At 43.0% G+C, this 23,986-nt stretch overlaps 1 protein-coding gene across 1 annotated transcript in view; it reads left to right on the top strand.

Annotated features, from left to right (window-relative positions):
- The window catches only part of LOC111844841 (calmodulin regulator protein PCP4-like), a 29,492-nt gene extending 5,996 nt beyond the window's left edge, over positions 1-23,496 (top strand). Inside the window, exons 2-3 of the mRNA XM_023813682.2 lie at positions 15,340-15,391; positions 23,161-23,496. Of these exons, the coding sequence (XP_023669450.1) occupies positions 15,340-15,391; positions 23,161-23,294 (186 nt within the window). The 3' untranslated portion in view covers positions 23,295-23,496. The remainder of the gene's footprint in view (positions 1-15,339; positions 15,392-23,160) is intronic.
- Positions 23,497-23,986: the final 490 nt, after the last annotated feature.

Here is a 23,986-nt window from a genome sequence, read left to right as displayed (position 1 = left end):
AAGTCGAGTCTGTATTTAGCCCTTTTGTTACATTTAATTTGATGTTTATATTGCTACATTTTGTATTCCTTAATTTTTATACTAAATATATAGCTTATGTAATTATATTATGAAACCTAGGAGATCCCCAGTTCATGTGGTTTCTGGGTCAGGATACAGGTCCTCCTATGCCCCCCCCCCCCACCCAAGGATATCTGGCTGTATGGTTGGATGGATGGATGGATTAATGGATGTCTTCTATTTACAAGCTTTGAATATTCAGCCATGACCCTGTACTAGGTAAGTGGTTACGGTGGAGGTTATGAATGGAGAACATTGTGTGTCTCAGGAGCGGTTTCTGCACTGTCACACGGACACTTGTTAGCATCTCCTTTATTTCGCTACATCTATGGAATTCCCGGCGTCCTTTTGTGCTTCTTTTTTTACATCAATACATCAAGGGAATCAGACCAGACGGCCATAGAGAAAGAAAGGTCAATGTGATACAAAAGGGTGAATGAAATACTTAATGTCTATTATACATGGTCCTCCCTGCAAATTAAAAAAGAAATAAATCTTCATTTTTTTGGAGCAAAATAAACACACTGTCAGTGCACTTCCTTACTGGAAAGCCGTCTGTCAAATGCAATAATGTTACAGCAGGAACATCTCTTAAGGAATTCATGTCGTTTTCCTCTCCTGGTTTTACACTTGATAGATGTGAGAAATTGGGACTCGTAAGAATGTGGTGCTTACATCAGAAACCTATTATACGTTGCGGGTGGGTCTGACTCCGAGGTCTTGGCGAACACACGCATGTCACATGCAATAACCGTGTAACAGGCCAAATGCGGCGCCAAGTGTTGGAGGAGAAAAATAACAGCGTTTACGCTTAGAAGAATTCATCTGGATAAGTGTTATAGCAAAAGAACGGGAATTTAATGCTTCCTGCCTCTGCGGATGCTCATTTATCTGTGTTTTTTTTTTTCTTGTTTAGAAATGGATAAACTTAAACTGACAGATGGAAAGTGATACCTCATTGCCCTTTGCTTGGGAGACTAAGGACGGGTTTTTCAGCATTGATGCATTATCAGCACCAAATCGAAGGTTAAGAAGTAAACAGCAACTTAATTGTGTTATTTTATCTTGCTGCTGCTTTTGGGCTAAAGCTCCTTTGCACCTTTGTGCTGAGTCCGGTGTTTACATTTTTAACTGATACGTTCGTACAAAGCACTTAATAGATCTTAATTATTTATACAGCTGAATGTTGCATTTTTTTTTTCTTTTTATTGGAACTGTTTAGGTGATTCGTCCCTTCTCAAGGGCACATCAGCAGCAATTGTTATGTCTTTAGCTGCTACGCCATCTGCTGCCTTAAATCGGAATGCCACACTGGTAATGCATTAACGCAGTTTAGAAGGGTTAGTCAACTGTTTTGCGCTTGACCCACTCACCCCTTTCCACACTTCCCGCGCCCCCGCAAATAGGCCGAAAATTTCCTGCAGATAATCCGCAATCCATCTAATAGAGTCATCTGTGTCCAGTGCGTGAGTCTCTATTGGATCAGCCCGGCAGGAGAATCCGTGCGGCCTGACATATTTGCAGAGAATAGACCGATAATATTAATGGAGTGTGGAGATGAGGCGAGGGAGGGAAATCGAGCTAGCGGGGAGAAAATTAGGTTACCCGTAGCCAGGAGGTCTGAGGCTGGGGCGGGTGTGTGTGTTGGGGGGGGGGGGGGGGTGTATACCTTAGATGAACTACAAATGGACATTGTAGACATTGCTGGGTCCACATCCAGCTTGAAATGGTATCACATCATCACAGTACCCAGCTGGTGGGGGGATGGGGGGGCTGCCACACTGTTTCATTTTCTTTTACTGGCGAGGGGACAGGGCAGGAGCCTGAGATCATTTTCACGGGGGAGGGGGGCTGAAGGCTTGAAATGGATGTCATCTTCGATTTGCAGATTAACAGAGTATGATATCCAATTTTAAGAACCGCCCCACGGATCCGTACCTGACATGGAGGCTGACGCGGGGGGGGGCCCTGAATCCCGGCGTCCAATGTTGGAAGATTCACCCGCTGCACACTGACCCCCCTCATCCCATTTTTACCACTGTGTGAAAAGCTGTCAGGAGTGTACTGGTCGTTTGGCATTACCATTTAGAAGACAGCATATAACTACAAAAGAAACTGTCACGTAAGAGTATGATCACTGAGGAAGATCAAACAGTTGTGCTCTCAGGAAATTCATGTCATTTGATGTACTCTCCAGCATGATGGGGAAAGGCGTTATTTTCATTTGAGATTAAAGCCACCCAATCTGAACCATTAGACAGTGGGACGTAGGCAGTCTGCAGAAATAACAGCTGGATCTCAGAACGATCGTGTGCTCTTTCGGTTGCCCCGGGTTACCAGTGACCTTTCTCCCAGGCCTGTTTCTCAAAGCGACTGCATCAGCATTTCCTCATGGGTGAACAGGTCCTACAAGCCAGAAACCCCAATGATTTATGAGCCGTCAACCAAGAATGCCACTATCTAACCTGTCTGGACATACAGGCGGCCAACATGGCAAAGAAACATACCATATTCATATTTACTTTTCTTGAAATGGTACACTTTCCATAATTTGGTAACACTTTACTTAAAGCACCCATGTATAATGCATTATAGATACCTTCATAATGCATTATAATGCATTCATATTATAAACACGGCTATAACTATTTATAAAAAGGCATAACACATTATACAGTACCCATGTTTACTCTGCATCATGAATGCTCTATGAAGCTCTCATCGATAATGCCCTATAAATACCTTCATAATGCATTATAATGACTTATCCTAACCATTATAATGCATTATGAAGGGTATTATAGATGAGAGCTTCATAGAGCAAAGAATGAAGTGGTACTCATAATTTCTTTTAAATTGCTTATTTATTCCTTCAATTAAAAAAATGCAGTTATTTACAATAGCTGAGCCACTGGAAGTGAAAACTATTATTGTGTTGAAGAACAAAGAGTAGAATGCATCCATCCATTTTTCAGCACAAGTTTGGGGGGGGGGGGGGGGGGTTGCAGCCAATCCCAGTAAGCACAGGGAACAAGCCAGTCAATTGCAGGTTACAAAGAGAAACATGTCATTTTGATTTGAATTTGCCTTGGATTGTTTCAATTTCTGTTATCAGTACTGCATTAAAAACGAATTACAGAATTGTCGAGCTCAGCCATATGCAAAAGGATTCGCTTAAAATGGTATAAAAGAGTGCTGATGCAAGCCTAGTGCAGCCAGGTTTAAAGTGCTTTAGACTGCGTGACAATCTGGGTAGATACGCGGCTCCGAGGAACACATTTTATGAGCATCTGAATAAAAACATTCACCATACATTTAACAAAAATCCTATATTTACTCAATGCCTTAGAAAAATTTCTAAACTATTTATCATCCACTTTTTTCTTTCATTTTTATAAATAATTATAGAAAAATAAAAATTATGTAGACTAAATGTTTAGACAGGCTTTACAGAAAAATAATTACTGTTTGCCATGGATTCTTGTACATGGTGTTTGCCCTTATATCTGTTCAGAAACATACATGAGATTATAAAAATGATTTAATGCAGAGGGGGTGCGGAAGAACCCTCCCGTTGGGTTCAATTTTCCCTTTTTGGAATTTCCTGACTCCGTTCCCTTGGTAGGTGCGGGTCTGACACGGATCAATGCTTCCGCACCTCATCCTCCAGCCCATAGGGGGCGTTGGACACATTCAGGGGCGATTCTAAGAATCTTTACGGTTGAAGGCATAGGAAGGACCATAATTCATACAGAGGGGCTAACCTTATCACTAGCCAATGATATGTTTTTATTCAGTGAGTGACAGGATAAAGGGCAGTCTGGGGGCCAATCAGCTTTCAGCATCAGCCAGCGCCCAGGCCCCACCCCTCTATAAGCCCCTGAACACATCAGACAACAACCTTCTGAATCTGAATAGTTAAATTTATCTCCTTCCTGATTTGTCTATTTAGAGTAAGGTAAGGTTAGGAGCATGCACTGCCAACCCACCACTGGACAAACCACCTCAGGGATGAGAATCTGAGTGCAGCCATGTGGTGGGTGATACCTCAGCACCACACTAGACCAAATGGACCAGTGTGAGGTTTTTTTTCCAGTGGCTGGAGTGCCAATCCTGCCTCCAAGTTTTTCCCTGTAAGTTGAAGGACCTCCTTAAAGGGCTGGATGTAGATTAACGTCATACCCAGGATGAAGCAATCGCAGGTTAAGGGTCTCGCTCAAGGGAGTAGAATGCATATTTAGAGTGCACTATTATAATTAATTTCCCTTTATCTTTATATTATAAACAGTGGTGCAAAACATTTATATCACTTCAGTAAAATTGCATATAATTTTGGATACTGTATTTTTATCGTTGTGCACCCATAACAAGAAGCACGACATATGAGCGTGGCAGTTTATTTTAAATTAATGTGAATATTAATGTTATGTGAATGATTGATTGAAATATTATTAGCCTAAGTGTAGATCATAGCAGTGGCTGATAGCATTAGTGATGATATCAATTGATGTTCTCTGAATTGAAGTCTTAAGTTAAAATCAGGGCTCAAAGGAACCTAAGGTGAAGTGAATGGAAATGGGAGGGTGGTGTAGATACAACACAGCACTATCGAACGCCTGAGAAGTGTGCGATTTGCGGATGGAGGGAGGGGACTGTCGCAGAGACCAGGTGCTGCAAAGCATTAAGCTTTTCCCCTTTCTACTTGATTGGACTTTGAGAATAAGGCCTTTCGATAGTAAGGTCTTTACTGCTCATCGAAGCATATGGCAATAGCCGTGATTATGACATGTTACTCGACACTTTCATTATATATAAACATTGCAATTAATATATCATAGTAGGACAAAGGCTATGACTGTCCATTCATGGTTCACTTGACAACCCTGTCACAATGCCTTGATAACATTATTAAACATGGCATAACATGAGGTCATAATTGTGCTTATCTTGTCAACAATGCAAGAGATGCCATTTTTTGGCATAACGTTTATATCTGTTAGAAAGCCATTATGACAACACAGTTTCTATTGCATCTACAATATACTACGATTATGACTGGGGTTAACCGGGACTCCTGCTTTCATTTGAAGTTCTATGAACGAAGCGGACCTCAGGTACAAATCCTTGTTGACCAATGGTGCGATAGCCCCACCCTCCCCTCAGTGAAGCAGAGGTTTGTGGGGGGAGAAAAGTAGTTTGTATGGTGTTCGTGTTCTTAAAAATGTTCAACCAGAATTTCATGAATCTTCTTTAGAATGCTGACACATGGAGGGGGAGAAGCTTGAGCAAAAATTTTTTGGTTAGAAAAATCTTCCTTCCCCTATCATCATTTTTTTTCCCCTTGTTGGAAACATCAGATCTTGCACCTTTCTATCTGCTGAATTCTGCCGCATTCTTAATCTCCCCCAGGCCCCCTTGAGGACCCTATGGTGTCGAACACTGTACTGACATATAGTTTCAGGCTTCTGATACAAGAAACAGACAGACATCTATGTCTTAGGGTTCCTCAGTAATTTAAATAGCTTGGTTGAAACCAATGCCCACATTCACCCTTAGAGACGTTAAAGCTAAATTGTAGAACTGATTATTCCTAGCAATTACTGCGGGAAATTGAATGTCGTCGTTTGTGTCACTTGCGCACGTGGATTGGACAGGATGCTGGCTTTATGGAAGTGGCAGTGCATGCTGCTTTTGCAGAACGGTTCCTGACTGGCTTCTCTGGTTCTCTGGGGTTCCTCACGTCACGGCAGGCACCAGCCGCGGCCAGAATGACATCCAGTCAGTGGATAAGAACAGCCTTGGTGGCGGGAATGAAACTTCACAGCTGGGAGTCAACGGATTGTAGGACAGGGAAAGATTTAGGACAGAGGTTAAGATTTGCTGCTGAACTGTGCAAATGTTAAATTAGAATCACGTTTTACAAAATTCTAGCGAAGCCATGGATTCGCTTGGATGTGGTGTTATAAAAATGAAGCATATGAGCAAGCATCTAAACCGAGGTTATGAATATAGAGGTGCTGGAAATTGCGCTGCTTATGGATGCCCTTACCAACGTTCCTTTGATAAAGCCCGAAGCCTTCATTCGCTGCCTGTGATTATGCGGTCAGCTGTTTTTGATTATTCAGTGCTGTAAGTGTAAGGATTTGCATCTCAGTGGAAAAGATCAAAAAGGACACACATACGCACATGCACACACACACAAAGCAGACCTCTTCCTGGCCAAGCACAGAGCCCAATAAGGTCATCTCTTCCAGTCTGGCAGAAGTTGTCCACTGAAGCCTATTCCACACCAGCCCCCCCATAGTTTGGGCATTTTCTGGCCAACTCTCTGCTTACTGGTATTGATCGCGAGCCTGATGAAATCCCAAACTGCCCAGGAGATGTGCTTGGTTTGGTTGGGATTCTTGTAGCCTCCCTGTATCATTTATAGCATAGTGTGCGTGCAGACACTTACCAGAACTTAACCTTGACCAGCTATAACATTAACCATTAACCAACAAACAAATCTGGGATCGTTCTCTGAGATCAAATTAGAGGCACAATTCTCCCAAAATAATAAACAGGATAAATACAAAGTTAACATCGTAATGTCACGACTCGACTCATTAGGCGCAGTTTCTTAACACGAAGGAATAGTTTTTAAAAGAAAGCAATTTATTGGTGTTGACTCCGGGCTCACTGGAAATGCAGTAGGGGCAAAGCAGAGCTATGTGGTGCAGTGAGGTGACAGATGCAGGGTTTGGGTTTGCAAGGGTTTTGACCAATAATGCATGAGGTTAGAGGGGGCAGGGGAGCTGCAGGAGAAGCTGTTGTTGGGGGTGGGGGGTGAGCTCACGTATTAAAAATGCAAGGTCCACTGAGACCAGAGACACAGGTGTGTGATGAAGCCGTTGGTCAGAGATCCTCACTGGACCCAATATGTACTGTTTCAGTCAGCTCCCCCCTTGAGTAAATGAGGAGTTAGATCCCTTGGGCTCATGGCTTTGAGAGGGTCTATCTGACGGCTCGTTCTCCCAGAGAGACGGCCTGCTCCGGTCTCCCAGCAGCTCGCTACTTCCTGGCGAGGGGGCTGCGGCAACAAAATGTCAAGCTTCCACCCTTTAAGACTTGTAAATCATCCACTTCTCCTTCCTCTCCTCCACTATCCGGGAGCTGCTCGGAACTACTTCATATTCTTATTTTGATAATGCCTGCCTCGTCATACACGAAGTCATGGAGCAAATTACCTTTGACACACAGCCCACAGCTGCTGCTCAGGCACAAAGGCTGAAACGTCCTTACTTGTATCGACTGATGTAAAATATAGACTCTGCGATTGTAATGCGAGCTGTTCTGAACTTTCTACAGGGTTTGCAGTTGCCAGGGGTGCTGTCTTTGCCAGGCTTGGATTTTTTATGTTAAGTCTTTCTTCGTACTTTCATACTTTAACTGTGTCTCTGTGTTGATGAGCTTCCACCCACTGTGTGGGACTTCAGTGACTCTCAGACCAAGCCTGGTTCTAGGCTCCGAATAGAAATAGCTGAACCTCTCTTTGCTAACCCCAAAGATGTTGTTCCTATATTCCTTTACTGGGCTATTTCTTATTTGATATAGCACACATCTCTTTGCTGGATGCCCTTCTGTTTGTGTAAATAATTAATTGTCACATATGCCCATCAAGAAAATCCACCGCTCACTTAAGTACGCCTTCGAGGTTCTCGGATGTCCGACCTGCAGTGCTGGTGAGTACCTGATGATTGCGGCTTTTATCAGACGATGTAATGAAAGCACCACAGCCAAGAGCCGAGACATCGGAGGATGTTATCGACACGCCCGTGACGGCACATGCTGGGAAACGTGAGCCGTCTGGGGAATGGTGACTGGGATGGCCTGCCCCAGGAAAAGGTGGACCCCGACTTCGCTTGTGCAGCTTAGCAGTCCATGTTTCTGCTCCCTCCCAGCTGCCTGCCAGAGAGCTGGGAGGGAGCAAAAATGTGAACTGTCTGGGAGGGAGCAAAAACATAGACCGTCTAGGGGTCCTCGAGGAGAAACTCCGCTATAAGAAAGCGGCAGCCATGCAGGCGTAACAAGGGAAAGGATCGTGGCCCACGATGCAGGAAGAACCACGGGCTTTTCTAGGATTGCGGGGGCATAAGGATGGCCATAATTCATACAGAGGGGCCAACCTTATCATTAGCCAATGATATGTTTTGAATCAGTCAGTGACAGGGGAGGGGCCACTCTGGGGTCCAATCAGCTTTCACATGCCCCTGTGGGCCTACCCCCTGGGAAGATCTCTGCCCATCCTTGCCCTGTTACAGAACTGTAATTCTTATGGGGGAAGCTCTATCTCACACCTGTATGTAAGGATATATATTTTGTTTCCTGGTATGACGTCATAAGCAACTTATGTGTGATTGTAGCGCCTCGGTGAGGGGTGGCTTGTGCCGCACACCATGCACTCATTAAGGTGATGATGATTAAGGCCCCATGGAAGGCATGGGGAGATGCTAATTGAGGCTGTGCATAATTAATGCCGATATGGTTTTGATACATGCCGTTCGTGTGGGGGGGGGGGGGGGGTGGCATAATGGACCCTGGTGGTGCCAGCTCACAAGGTGGAGATGGTGTCACTGGGCTGGACGTTTCCTTAGTTCCTTCAGGCCGTTCTTCTTGATTACTGCTACACAAAGTCATTCTTGTTGAATCGACGGTTTTCACATTTTATCTTCCGATGTGTGGCTCGGAGTTGGTGGTCTACGGTCTTGTGCAGCCAGTGTACATTTCAAGTCAAGTTAAGTAGGTTTATTTGTCATTTCAGCCGTGTACGCAGTATACGGCGAAACGAAACCTTGTCCCTCCGGGGCCACGAACAAACAGGGAAGAACGAAAGGAAAAAAAACGACACAGGACTACACAAGTGCAATTTACAGCACAACACATCATACAGCACTCGTCTGAATGGATATTTGAATAAATAGTATTATTGCAGATACAGTATTATGACATATACTGTATTCTAGCAGCAAGGCTACAATAAATAGTAAATAAATAAAAGCTCATGGTTCGCTGGCACTGTGTCTTGGGAACCTGAGGATTAGATTGGTGAAAAAGCAGAAGTGGCTCCCTTCATTGAATGCAACCATACAGAGTAACTCCTTCCCCATATCAACGGACAACAGCTGCATGTAGATGCAATAACTCTTATATTACTGAGATCAGAAAAGCATCAGTGCTTTGCTTGTTCAGTCTCCTCCCCACAGACCCTCAATGCAAATATGACAAGAGACACATCTGACGTGGAATTTCTGGAATATGTTGAGTCGGGACTTTCTCCACGCAGCACGCAACACAAATTCCATTGGGTGCATATGAAGTCATCTCACGATTGGTCAAATTTAACGTTTTTTTTTCTCTTCTTTTCCCTGGCGGTATTGAGTTTCACTGTAACAGAAGCGGATGGCGGCGTGTCGCACATAGCAGGGCAATAGAGGGATGGGTAACATTATTAGAGGGACATTTTTTCAGGGAAAAGCATCGGTGTAACGTTCGGAATGCAGTCCCATTAACGGCACTGAGGCATAAACAAGCTTGCCAATTATCCACGCCCCCCCACCAGCACTCAGACTCTTCAAAGGGGAAAGAAAATAAATAGCCATCTTTTTTTTTTTTAGTTTACTTAAGTTGCCTGAAATGTGCGTACAGTAATATAATTTCCCAGCATGCTATGGTGTGAGAGTGCGTTTGCCTGCAGGAAGTCCTGGCAGGTCCTTTTGTGAGCCTTTCTGCGTGGGGGCGTGAGAGTGTTCGCTGGCACTTTTGTCTGCACATACTAGCAGTTCCAGACGTGCAATAGGGGCTTGTGAGTATCACCCCAGCGACAGAGTGTAATTAGCGCCTCTGTCCTTGATAGGCTCCTCGCTCTAAGCAGAGAGCAGTCTCCTGACTTTTGCATTATCTCTTTACCCCTCCCTGATTGTGTATGTGTGTGTGTGTGTGTGTGTGTGTGTGTGTGTGTGTATATTGGGGATAGCCCATTGCTTGCTGTTCCCCTTATCAGTAATCATACTCACAGGAGGTAATTACCTAGCCTTCACATTCCTGCCCGTTACTGCAACTCATGCTTGGTTCTACATCAGTGATGTACTAATGGAAGCTGCTTCTCCTTTCTCTCGTTACTTCATCACTCTTCCCTTCTTGCCCAAGCTGTTCTCAGGCCCTACAGAGGAACAGGGGCAGCTAAAGCATGGCCCTCCATCATCAATTTAGTGGATCACTCACATCTGTGTTTGCAACTCAGCAGAAGCGGACATTTCGGGTCCAGAACGTAAAAATCCAGACCAAGGTTTTGTTTCAACCAACCAGTTGAGTACACTGTGACTGTGACTCTTTATTCTCAGCTGGTTGGTTGAAACAAAATCCTTGTCTGGATTTTTAATTTCTGGACCTGAAATGTCCACCTCTGCAACTCAGCAACTCGTCCTCCTGTCCCCGGCGTGGGTGAATGGTTGCCGTGTAGCGTATGTTCTATCGCCACGGCGTTACCATGGCATCACGTGCAGACTGAGGCGAGCCTCCCACTTCTGTATCTCTCCCTCCGCAAAGACCGTCTTCATTAAGCACACATCTGCACTACCTCTTGACATGGAGCCTTATGGGCATTATGGGGTCTGGCAAAGAAACTCCCCTCCTCCCTTTGAAGCTGCAGTAACGGCAGAGAGAAGGGAAAAAGCAATAACTTATCTCTGACTTTTTTCCTACCGAAGGTGTTGAGTGGTTCTCAGTAACAAAGAAGGTAACACTATTTTATAAGTGCTTGAGGTGTGGTTGCTGCTGTAGGAACAACTCGCTCTGAATAAACCATTCTGGAATGCATTAACAAGCACAAACAATTCTGCATGCTTAATGAGCAACAAAACAGACAGGAATATTCCTGAATTATATTTCCTTCCTGCCCCAATAATGGCAAACTGTATTCTTCCTCTACCTGTCTCTACTTCCCAGCATCACAGAGCTGTATAAAGTATTTCAAAATTCACTGAAAGCATTTGATTAATAATGTAGGCTGGGGACATTCTGAATAAGGGCTTGTTCAACAATGGCTTCATACCTGCCCAGCTATTAAAATACATCTCAGTTCCTGACATTGCTACATATTTCTCTCCAGGGAGGGAGACAATGAAAAGGCATTAACATTCCAGCATTCAACAAATCATAAGCCGTAATTTCTGACGAATCACAGCAACCACAGATATAAAGCATATCATATACAAAGCATGTTTTAGACACTTTTCTTTAATAATACACTGCATGTCAATTTTATTAATACTTCTTTGCATTTGGCGGGGTCCTCCACCGAAAGCCATTTTTAAAAAAGTTACAAAAAAAAATCATTGCTCAATTTGAATTTGATGTCAGCAACACATTTCAAAAACAATGTTGAGACAGGGGCAACAAAAGACTGGAAAAGGCTGGAAAACAAAACACCTGGTTGAATATCTCATAACTAATTAGGTTAATTGGCAACAGGTTAGTAAGATTGTTGGGTATAAAAAGAGCAGAACCTCCCAGAGAAGTAAAGTCTTTGTCCAGATGGGGAGAGATTGATCACTCTGTCACTCTGTGAAAGAGTGCATGAGCAAATAGTGCAACAATTCAAGACTAATGTTCCTCAATGTAATATTGCAAAGAATTTGCGAACTTCATCATCTATGGTACATAATATCATTAAAAGATTGAAAGAATGTATGCAAGGAACAAACCAGTATTGGATAGCAGTGATCTTCAGGTACTCAGGCTGCACTGCATTAAAAACAGACACGGTTCTATAGGGGAAATCACTGCATGTGCTCAGGAACACTTCCAAAAACCACTGTCTGTGAACACAGTTCGTTGCTTCATCCACAAATGCAGGATGAAACTCTACCATACAAAGAAGACACCATATCTAATCACGATCCAGGAACACCTCCGACGTCTCTGGGCCCGAGCTCATTTAAGATGGGACTGAGGCGAAATGGAAAACTGTCCTGTGATCTGATGAATCAAAATTTCTAATTCTTTTTGGAAATCATGGACGCTCCATTCTCCGGGCTAAAGAGGAGAAGGACTATCCAGTTAGTTATTAGCAGACGGTTCAAAAGCCAGAATCCGTGATGGTATGGGGGTGTATTAGTGCTCATGGTCTGGGTAGCTTGCACATCTGAGGTAGCATCATTAATGCTGAACAATATATAAAACTTTAGGAGCAACGTATGCTGCCATCCAGACAACGTCTTTTTCACAGGAGGCCTTGTATATTTCAGCATGACAATGCCAAACCGCTTTCTGTGTGTATAATGTATCAGGAAATGAAATCTACGACAAAGGAGACCCCGGACTGTTGAGCAGTTGAAATCGTATATCAGGCAAGAATGGGACAACATTTCACTTCCAAAACTCCAGCAACTGATCTCCTCAGTTCCCAAACGTTTACAGAGTGTTGTTAAAGGAAGAGGTGATGCAACACGGTGGTAAACACGCCCCTGTCCCAACTTCTTTGAAACAGGTTGCTGGCATCAAATTCAAATTGATTCATATTTGTCATAAAACAATAAAAATTCTCAGTTTCAACATTTGGCTTTGTCTTTGTTAGATTTTCAATTAAATATTGGTTTATATGATTTGTGAGTCATTGCATTCTGTTTTTATTTACATTTTACACAGCGTCCCAACTTTTTAGGATACGGCGTTGCATTTATCAGCCCTGTATTATGCAGTATGGAAGGGTTTAGCCTACAGGGTATAAACTGGTTTAATTCTTCTGGGCAATTCTTCAGACGAGTACCAAAGATTCTCATGGCAAAGATAAAACTTCTTTTACTACTCCTTTTTTTATTGGCACTCTTTTATATCCCTCTTGTTTCAATAGCAAAAGTTGGGTATGTCTACCCAGTGCCACAAACTACCCAAGTGAGTCTTAAGCGCCATCTCACTTGATCAATCCTCTTTCATTAGTAACTCCTTGCACTAGTCTAGCAGAAATAAAAACAGACAACCCTAGTCGCTTTACTCCAAACTTGCCACCTGAAGGATGATATGGTTATAGGCCAGCTGAAATAACATCACTCACCTCTCACATGACTCTCAAAGAAATAATAAGTTATCACGCTTTAAACTATTTTAACAATATGATTGTAAAGTATCGCATATAATTTAGATTTCCAATAGATGTGTTGGTGATGTATGGGGATTAGGATTTAGGATTGAAGCTTTAGGGATTTAGTGGAACACTCACATAATCTAAATTGATTACTGTGGCTCTAGTTTTTAGCTGGTAGAAGAATTGTTGCTTTACTATGAACTATTCATTTTGATGAAAATGCCAATGGTTTAAATTGTACGGCAGCTCAATTTTTCCACTTGTTTAACCAGTTGGCAAGGTTGAGTTAAAGATGTATGTGAAATAATGTATCGTGCCGTTCTAGGGTGCATAAAAGTAAACGTAATATTTCCGACACTGCGGCAGCTGTGTGAGGAGTCTGGGCCTGCTATGTAAGTTGACAGCATTTTAGTCTCCTTGCAATTACTCAAACGGTGTTGGCACAAATGGATGGGCTGCTTTTAAATCAAATTGGTCGCAAATGGAGCCATGTAATTTTAATGCAGTGACAAAATATTGGATTTAGACACCTGTGCTAAGTTCTTTTTAATGAAAATCGTTTTTTTCTCCCTTTTTTTAAAAAATGTATGACATAGAAAACAGACTTATTTTCAGACCCTGGGGTATAAATTATTTGGCCGATACCTGATGTTAATGATCACCGAAGGCCATTCAAAGAATAACATGGAAGTCCTGGTTAATTTCAATAGGTATCTGTGAACCTTTTTCCTGTATAACATGTGTTTGTTGTCTGTGACCTGTCAGAGTGGTGTGATCTTCTGCGCAGAAGAAAAGGATCTCAGTCTGAGAGATGCTTGTCTTGCCGCAGTAAACGTAATGCGAGTGCTTGAACTTTCCACGGAAAGTTGGCCGTCATCTCAAGCATGCGTGATCCTGATTTCCCTGGCATCCGTCGAGTATGAACATTACCCTGACAATATGTGTGCTTTTTTCAAAAAAAGAAATCAATATTATACACATGATTTTTAACAATCTGAATTTCTGGGTAGAGAATAAACTAATTGCAGTGCTAAATTATGAATACCTCCATGCTCTTTTTATATTCATTTTTTGCATGTCAATATTGTCGTGAGCCTTTTCTCACTTGTACAACATATTAAAAAGAATGACTGTAACCTGAAGCTAAGAATAGCTTTATAATCCCAAATTATCACCCAGACTGAAACTTCTGTATTCCACAGGAATACATTACGGAACATATTAGCCATTTTATCATTCTATTGTTTACCACAAAACTTCACCCAGTCTTCCACAATCATAATCGTTTGCAAATATTTTGAACATATCTCTTTTTTCCAAGCTACGCTTGGTATGTAGGATACAAAGGATTTGCATACAAATTAGAAATATAGTACTTTCAGGATTACTATTTGGACATAATCTTATTTTGCTTGGTTATGGATGCATAGAGTAGAAGATAAATGTAGCTCTTCTGAAACAATTATGTTTTGAGGAGGATTTTGAGACAAAAAATGTTGTCCTTGCTGGCATGTAGTTTAACTTGGGCTGGGGGGCCTAGGTGTACCATTGGATGGCATCTGTGAGGTTCTTTTTGTAGAACCTCCCACGGGTGAACTTGTCCCCTATATAGGAAGCCTTGAAGTGATGGTTCCAAGTAGGAGGGACGTCATTAAGTGTCTCCACTGTACGGCTGAGGACAGCAGGGTTGTCCGGCAGCAAAGCTACGGTCAAACGAGCCTGGGAAGAACCCCCCCTGTGGCCCTCACTGACTATTCTTCATGTCTCTGTTTTATTTGCTGCCCCCTGTAGGCTTGGGGTGGTCTTCAGAGAAGGAGCTGGGAGTTGTGGTCTGACATCTAGGGAGGGGTGAGCTCGGTGCTTACTGGGGCATACAAGGGCTACCAGAATGAGCACTAACTCCCCAAAGGTGTCACCTTGTTCCAGGGAGCACAAAAAACAGAAACCTGCCCCCCTCCCCCAGCTTTCCTACAGCTGCCCTCCATGTATCCAGAGCACAGTGTATCATGCTGACGGGGTTTGTGGTGCATTTTGAGTTGGGGGAAAGCTTTGAAAAGTACATTACGGACATATTTTGGTTCGTAGTCATAAATTGCGAGGTGTCATTTCTGTACAAAGGAGTGTTCGTGTAAACAATGTACTTTTTCTTTCTTTTTCAGAGACAAGGCACCGGGGCATCAAGTGCCAACAGCAAAGCAAATGAAGGACAAGGTAAAGGATCCAGTGACCGCTTGGATAAGTGTGCCGTTCTGGAAATTTCCACTGCGCTTTAAATCCTTTCAGTTACAAAATGAGTTCAGCCTAACTTCGTGAAAAGGCCAGTGCTGAGACAGCCATTGAATTTAAAGCATTTCCGCCTGATAATTACCCCAGTATGACTCTGCACTCCAACACGTTTCTTGGGCTTCGTTCTGAGAGCAATAGCTGCACGTTTAGCATTTCCGAGGAGGTCGTGCTCTAAACTCGTCCTGAGAACATCTCCATAACAGCTCTGACTGCTGCGACACGCAGGACGCTGGATCACTGAAGCGTAACCTTGCTTTTCCTGATGATGAACGCGGCAGCAGAACGAAAGTCACGCTGCAGCCTCACCTCCGAGACTCTTGGCTTATGGGCCAACAGAGTACATCAGCTAGCTGATTACCCGCTAATATAGCAGATTATGGTGACTCATCTGGAAATGGGCAATCTCAAGTGAGCGTAGGTGCATTATAGCCACAGCATAATCGTGCACTAGTGACAGGTAACCATACACAATCAAGATATCATCTGGGCCAGGCCACTGCAAATGTTTTGCAAACAGGAGAAGAAACCATTGTAAACACTGCATTTTTGTATTATCTGCACACAGCCAATTCTGGTCTCGTATGCCTGTGGTAAGCAGAATGGAAAGCACAGTGATCTTATGTTTTATCCAGGCTCTTGTGAGAATAGCAAGGTAAGCTCTTTGAACATGCAACAAAAGAACATCAGGAGTCACTGCGAAGGGGATGGTGGCAAGGTGACAGGCCAGATGTGTATGTGAAGATGCTCTCCAGGAAGTAACTCTCAGAACTAAGCCCTCACACCGACGGCCAACCAAGAATCTTATGGTTGAGTGCTTCAACATGGATGTCTCAGGATTGTAAAAAGCTGACTCCAGATGACTGAAGTTACTCGCTAAGACAAGACAGATGAAATGCAATAAACGCAGCACTGATGTACCGCAGCAGTGTGCTGTAGGCACTGTGATGCATATGGGCCGGTTGTGTGTAACTTTTTCCCTGCTTAATGTTTACCTGATTTCTTTACAACATCAACCAGACAAATGCAGTTGCTAGCAATATATCACATTTCATGCATACTTACAGTATAAATTACAGCCTGCAAGGTACCAAACGCTCTGCCTGGCCAATTTCCTGGTGGATTTGTAGATCTGGGCAGGAGGATGTCATTTTTCCTGTTTCCTCAGTGTACTATAACACAGTTATATATTTGGCCCATGTGACTGTACTGTGATCTATGAAATTTATGATGCTTCTATTGCATTTCCAGAGCTCTTAGAGCTGCCATGATCTTTGCCAGCAGATCCGTCTTAGTGATCACTAATGACACAATTTATGGCATGAATGCAACGGTCACACAAGCCATGCAGTACAGTTTGAAGCATTGTAATGCTTGGCCAAGCACCGGATGTGACCCCGAGCTCTGCAACAAATAAATGAATAAATAACATTCAAAATTAAAATGAAAACATTTTATGCTTCACTTCAGCCCGTCTTCCTGGATAAGCCGCGTTACCTTTTTCATTTTTCAAAAAGGTAGAAAGCATAAATGGAAAGAAAGCTTCGGCTTTCAAACCGTTCGAATGCCTTTGGTGGTGACCTTGGCCATTAAACTACAGCTTGAAACATGCTGGACAAATTGTTTCTCCAGCATCATCAGTCCTCACTGTAACACCGCAGAGGCACCGTGCTCTGCTGAGGCTTATCGAATTGCTTAGGTTCCTGGCAGCCAGTGGCCAATCCGGAGCCGCCTTTTAGTGCCACAAGGAGATACGGCAGAAAAATGTGTGTTCGGTGCCAGGGCGACCCGCACTGCGGAGGAAACGGGACGCTCCACTGGTCACCACATACTGTACTATCCATTTTCAAAGGATTCTCACTATCGTCATTTTACTTACTTGGCACGTGATCATAGAATAAGGTGACCACCTAATCCATGTCAGGAGGGACCCTATGAACTACTTCAGGTTTTACAAACTTCTTTAAAACTGAAAGGCTCCTGTACTTGGCTAAATAGTTCAATTCTTCTTCTGCTTTTACTGGTTTGTTTCCTTGATTGAAAGACTCATCCATCCAGCTGTTTCACATTAACATTAGCGACGTGTTCATGATTATAGGAGACTGACCAACCAGCACACAGCAAGAACTCAGTGCTTAAGTGAAATCCAGGTGTATTTAATTGAAATGGTAGTTTACAAACCCTGTCCTAGCTTATAGTGTCTCCCAAGACATGGATTAGGTGGTCGGCCTATCATAGAATGATACAGATCGAATTTCAGATCCACCATCCAGCCACGTATCCTGGTGATGGTCTCCTGCAGCCGATCCCAGACAGCAAAGGGCATAAGGCAGGGTTAGACCCCAAATGGCTGTTCACTGCAGGGCTCCACCCCCCTACAGCTGGGGAGGATTACGGACCTCCAGCCCTGAACATGTGATGCAACATCACTGCCCATTGAGCCACCATACTGCCCTAACTCAGCCATGACTTATATATCCAGTCATCCATCCATTTACCATAATTTAACATATTTATTCAGTAATGGGTTATAGGGACCTTGGAGCCCATCTCTGGAAGCACAGGAAACAAAGCAGTAGATATGATGATAGGATGATATCATATAAATATGATCATAAAAATCTGTTTCATATGATATGCTGTATTTGTGATATATGTTAATAAATAGAAAAGCAGAAACGTTAGTAAACTACAGTTAGGCTACAATTCCATGGCCTGATTGCAGTCTTTAAGTGACTGTCTTTAGTAGCGTCCCAATTAACAGTCGTGTAGTTGTTAACGACGTGTAAGTTAATGGGGAGTCGTGGCATCATACACAAAAATCATACAAGCAGTGCAAGTTAATAGATGCAGACATTTGATTGACAGGTATGTAAATAGTTTCTTCTTTATTCTTCCTTTGATTGACAAGATTATTAATGATCCTGTGGTTTATGAGCTAGCAAATTACCAGCCCCTGTTTGGTTAATATCCAATAAACTGCTTCATATATTGGATTCCTCTGGGACTTTGTCGATTCTGCAAAAATTCTAAATCAGTTCGGCATTCGACCTTCAAGAGAGACACCCTTATGGGAGATATTGCCTTAGCAGACATTTATCTATACATTCCTCTTATAATAGGGCAAAAAAGACTCGTCCCACTCACTTCTGGAATATTACATGGATTTTAATTATACTATAAAACAAGGAAATGTTACTTGTGCGGGAGTCAATGCCATGAGTCAAAAAGTAACTCTGACGTCAGATTCGAACTAAAATCGGAGTTAGCTCCTCGTAAAGATGATTTCAGCTGTCCTGTCATCTTATCAGGACTGTGGCTGTAGGTGGAAGTATGTGAAAAATGAAATGAATTAAGCTGTGCTCTATTTGCCTTTTGCAGAAGCACGGCTACATTGGAACTGGGTGGTTTTTGCATCTCTCCTTTGGGACACACGCTCTCATATACACAGTTAAGAGTGATTCTTGGGGTCGCAGCGCAGGGTCGGGCCATTTATCTGGGGGCCCAGGAGCATGTGGGGGGTGTTAAGGGCCTCGCTCAAGGGCCCAGTGGACATCTGACAATTCTTCCAAGGTCGGGATGTGTGTTATGCAGAACTGTACAACACATCCCTTTCAAACCCTGTAACATTTTTCATAATATTTTATCCTGTTTGAGCTGCCTGTTGTACCCCTGGGCTAGAAAAATTCAGGCATTAATCTAACTAAAGGTATGAGGATGTGATAATGTGTTACTGTTTGCTGATAAGAATCTGTCCACTTCAGCATGGATTTCAATGTATTTTATCCTAAGTAGTGAATTACATTTGTCTTTGTAATATTTGTGGGATCCAGGACAATTCTCCCAAATCCAATGCATGATTCACCATATTTGTAATATTGAAAATGACTGACTTGAAAAAATAAGCTTTAATCTTAAAAATAAATATAAAAAAATGAAAACATGTTATTATACATACAAATATGATAACTCCACTAAGTCCCAAAATCTTGCTGACAGAGTGCCTGTAATTCCTAGGCTCCACTTTTCGAGATCAAACATATTGTAAACTATAATTAGTAGTGGAACAGCTCACGTTCTGAAATGAGATGACCCACTTTTGAATGTTTTTTTTAATTAGCTGTACATTTAACTTGTGTAAAAATCCCATAACCGTTGGATTAATTAGTCTAGTTTTCCACAGTATCCTTCCTCTATGTTCTCATATTTGCATGATAATATATTCCTTCATTGGAAGCTCTTCATTATATTGTAGTAAGTGATACCACTTGCTTGTACAGCTCTGCAATCCTTCACTGGAAAAGTAATGGACAGACATGCTTGCGTTACTGTCCCCTGCACCCCAGCCTATCTAGGGTAGGTCCTAAGCCAGGGGTGTCAAACTCCAGCCCTGGGGGGCCAGAGCCCTGCACGGATTTTGGTTCACCCTCATTTAACACACCTGATTCAACTCCATGTGCTAATTACAGCACAGCTCTTGAGCTGAATCATTTGTGGTAGAATAGGAAAGAACTAAGCTACACAGGACTCCGGCCCCCCAGGACTGTAGTTTGACACCCCTGCCCTCAGCTAACCTTTACATATAACCTTTATATATATTTTATATGTGTGGCGAATATATACACATATATTATATATACACATAATAAAGAGGAAACACCGTTTTTATCTAGATCAAAGAGATCATGCTTAGGTACTTTATGAGTTGCAGTGCGATTGCTTGTTTTTATCTCCTTCTCTAAAAACAAATAAAACATCCACCCATAAGGGGGGGGGGGGGCTGATACCACACTCCTTATTGATCTGGCAGCTCTGTTTAGTCTCTCTTCTTCTTCACTGGCTTCACTTCAAACAGCTTCAGAGGCACATCAGCTGAATCGGGAGGTCAGTGATATTTGCCTGACCTTCATATCCACCAGGACCCCCCACCTCGCGCGGGTGTTTGATTTGGTAATGTGGTTATGGTGGGAGGTTGCCTGTTCTATCTTTCCCCTGACTTGGCCCCTGTCTCATTAACAGTCATTAGGTAGCCCGTCTGCTACATGCAATCCCATTGAGAAAAAGAAAAACAGCAAATACCAGCCTCAGTCGAAGATTTAAATATTTGCCGCGGTGTCCTTGTTTGATGAGGGCCAGGGAGCGTCCCTCTTTGGCCGTTAGCTCATGTTCCTGCTGCTTTTCCATTCATGGAGACAGGACGCTCTGGCCACCCCGAGCACATGGCGCTGGAAAGGAATCACATGAGATTCTAATTCATGACATCATCTTTTTGATTATTCATTGGTGATCGCCTTAGCCACTGAGCTCATTGCCAAGCCAGCAAAATGTTTTTTTTTGTCCTCTAAAAACCAAATTTTCCTCTGAGCAAACCTTGAAATACATTTTGGCAATTTATACGTAACCACCCGGCAATGAAGCAGGTCTGTTTGACTGTTACAGTAGAGGTGGTTGGTTGAAACAAAATCTTGGTCTGGATTTTTACTTTCTGGACCCGAATTGTCCACCTCTGGTGACTAAGTGAGTCTATGTAAAAAATAACATTCCTTTGGACTGCAGGAGGAGACCCATGTGATGCACGTAGAACATGCAAAGTCCATACAAAGCAGATGCACCGATCCAGGATGCCACCCTCATTTACGTTTTGGCAATGAAAATGAGAATAAAGAACAACAGGAAACCTATTATATTATTAATTAAGAGGCGTGAACAATGTTCAGCAAGAGTCAGGTCACGTTAAACAAACTGTCAGCTTCGGAGGTGAACGCGAGCACGGAAGCAGGCGAACGAAGCCAAAAGGTCCGGTGAAGGGTTTATTAAAGGCAAAAGGACAGGTGCAGACAACGACGGACCATACAACGATGACAGATCTGGGGAATACAGACTGAGACTCGGACTAAATACACAAGACTAGGTAACAGAGAACGAGCTACAGGTGGGAACAATTAGGGCGAAACAGGAGGTAATGAGGTGGGCGTGGCACACATCGGGAGCGGACGGAGCGGGGCGTGACACAAACGGCTCTTTTCACACTTTTGATCAGGCGATTGTTTTTTTGTTTTCGGGCCTAAAAACGAGCCTCGATATTTTGGAAAGTTGTTGCAGGAAATACTGTACAGTTCTTGTGTACGATCACGAAGAACTCCTTGTACATTGCCCTGAGGCTTAATATGAAACTGAAATGCAAGTACACCCACAGACCTCAAGGCCAGGAGTTAGGGAAGACGCTTCTTTTGGAAACAGGAGAAGGCGACTCCGGCGGCTAAAACTCGATGATGAAACCACCTTTCCTTAAGTATCTGGAAAATTCAATATCAGTGAATGTAGCTGAATGTGGCTGCGACACTGGCATTTAACCCTTTCCTTTCACATGGGGATGGAGTTACTCTGTGCTTAAATCCATCTATCCATACAAGTTACACGACCTCAGATTCAGTACAGGGTTACAAGAACCCTGGACTTCCTCCCCTCAGAGCACAAGGCAGGGGATACCGGTGACCAAATTTGCCTAACTAACCTATACATATTTACTTCAACTTCCTTCATACAGTGGACATCTGACAATGTGTGATATTTGATGTATAGACCCATATGACACTGGTACACAAATAACGGGGACTGTATTTGGGTGTGGAGGGAGATGGGTTTAACAAAATGATGGAGAGCAACAAGAAAAAAAGACACCGTCTCAGAAAAAAGGGTAAAAATTTGTACCTTTGCTTGTCTCTGGGGCTGTAACCTTGTAATTGTACTTTTTAAGGTACATCTGAAAGGTTCAAACAGCATTAATGTACCATCAATGGTACAGAAATGTTCCTCAGAGCCCATTTCTGTACCTTAAAAGGTACAATTACCTACAGCTAGTGGTACAATTGGCAGCCCCTTGAGGGTGCAGCCCCAGTGACAAGCAAAGGTGCAAATTTTTACCTTTTTTTCTGAGAGTGCAGGGGTACTGGCTCATAGAAGCGGCTACAGCTTTATGTTTTTTTTTTTTTTTTTGGGGGGGGGGGGGGGTTGCGGTCTGAGAAAAGTGGTAGTAAGGGACAGGTAAAATGTCCAAAAGTGAGTGTGACTGTGTCACCCCACGGTGTCCATGTATCATCCATTTTCAAGTAAAGTCAAGTCAGGTGGGCTTTCTTGTTATACCATCCATATACAGGTATTCAGTGGCATGAAACTGTCATGCCCTTGCCTGCCTGCCTCTCTGGCTTTCTCCGTAGTGTGGCCTGTTGCGTGTTTGTCTTACCTCTCGTTTCAGCCCTCGTGTGGGTTGCTCCTGCTGCCTCAGACTTGGCATTAGTATAATGACAGTTACCGTCAAATGAAGTCACCGAACTGAGATCCCATAAGTGCTGTAATAAATATTTGTCAGCCTGTCAGGCGAGCAGGGCGTGGGGAATCGGGGTCGGGGAGACAGAGATCCAGGAACGAGAGGTTTATTTGGCAAAACAGGCAAACAAGGTAAAACACGGTGAAGACTTCAATGGCGGAACTGGGGATACATACTCTGACGTGGACTTAAATACGCAGGACTTAATGAAACAACAAGAAACAGCTGGTAACATCGGGATTTCACATGAGGTTAACGAGGGGGGGCGTGGCACATGAAAGGATCAGACAATAGGGCGTGACAATACCTCCTCCTCATTTAAAGAGGTGTGTTGGATGAAACTTGATCCACCTATGCTGCTCTCTTGCAGATACATCCAAGAAAGAAGCACCCGCCGAGGAATTTGACATCGACTTGGAAGCCCCCGAAACGGAGAAGGCGGCTGTCGCCATTCAGTCGCAGTTCAGAAAGTTCCAGAAGAAGAAGAATGAGGACAAATCCTAGGAGCTGGGCGATGGGCTTGCTTCCATTGGCTGGAGAGCGGCATGTCATTGCATGTTGAAGAAATCACGCTGTATGGACTCGGGGGGGGGGGGGGGGGGGGGGAGCTCAGAGGTTCCCTGTCAATCACTGACATGTCTGTGAAATCATATATGTAACCCATGATTTGATTGATGCTATAATAAATTATATGGTTCTAAATGTTTTCTTTGCTCTGTGGCCACAGTTTTTGGTGCAGTTGATGTGTTTTTGAAGGTTTATGCCCAGTGTTGCAGAGTAACTAGTCACATGTAATTACATAATGAAATGACAAAATTAACGGAAATTATAATCCATTACATGAGTTACTGAGAAAATATGGAACAAAATGACAGTTATTAATGAAAATGTTGGTGATTGCAAAGGGATTACACCAGAATATATTCTTTTTGGTAAAAACCGTGGGCCTATATGTGGAATATAACATTCATTTAGTTGCCTCGCATCTTTTTGCCTGGCAGGAATGCCTTCTTTTGGCATAGTTCCAGACAACGCGGATCAGCAAAGCCGTTAGGACTGTTCAGCTTTATTGCTCAGTGTAAAACATTTATTGGACAAGTAATGAAAAAGTAATCAAGTGTAATAAGTTACATTACTTTGATGAAGTAACCAAAATAATTACATTACTTATTACATTTTTTAAAGGGTTACTTGTA

This window comes from Paramormyrops kingsleyae, chromosome 17 (assembly GCF_048594095.1).
Source record: "Paramormyrops kingsleyae isolate MSU_618 chromosome 17, PKINGS_0.4, whole genome shotgun sequence".
In the NCBI taxonomy this organism is placed as follows: domain Eukaryota; kingdom Metazoa; phylum Chordata; class Actinopteri; order Osteoglossiformes; family Mormyridae; genus Paramormyrops; species Paramormyrops kingsleyae.
This window is presented reverse-complemented; position numbering and strand designations above follow the sequence as displayed.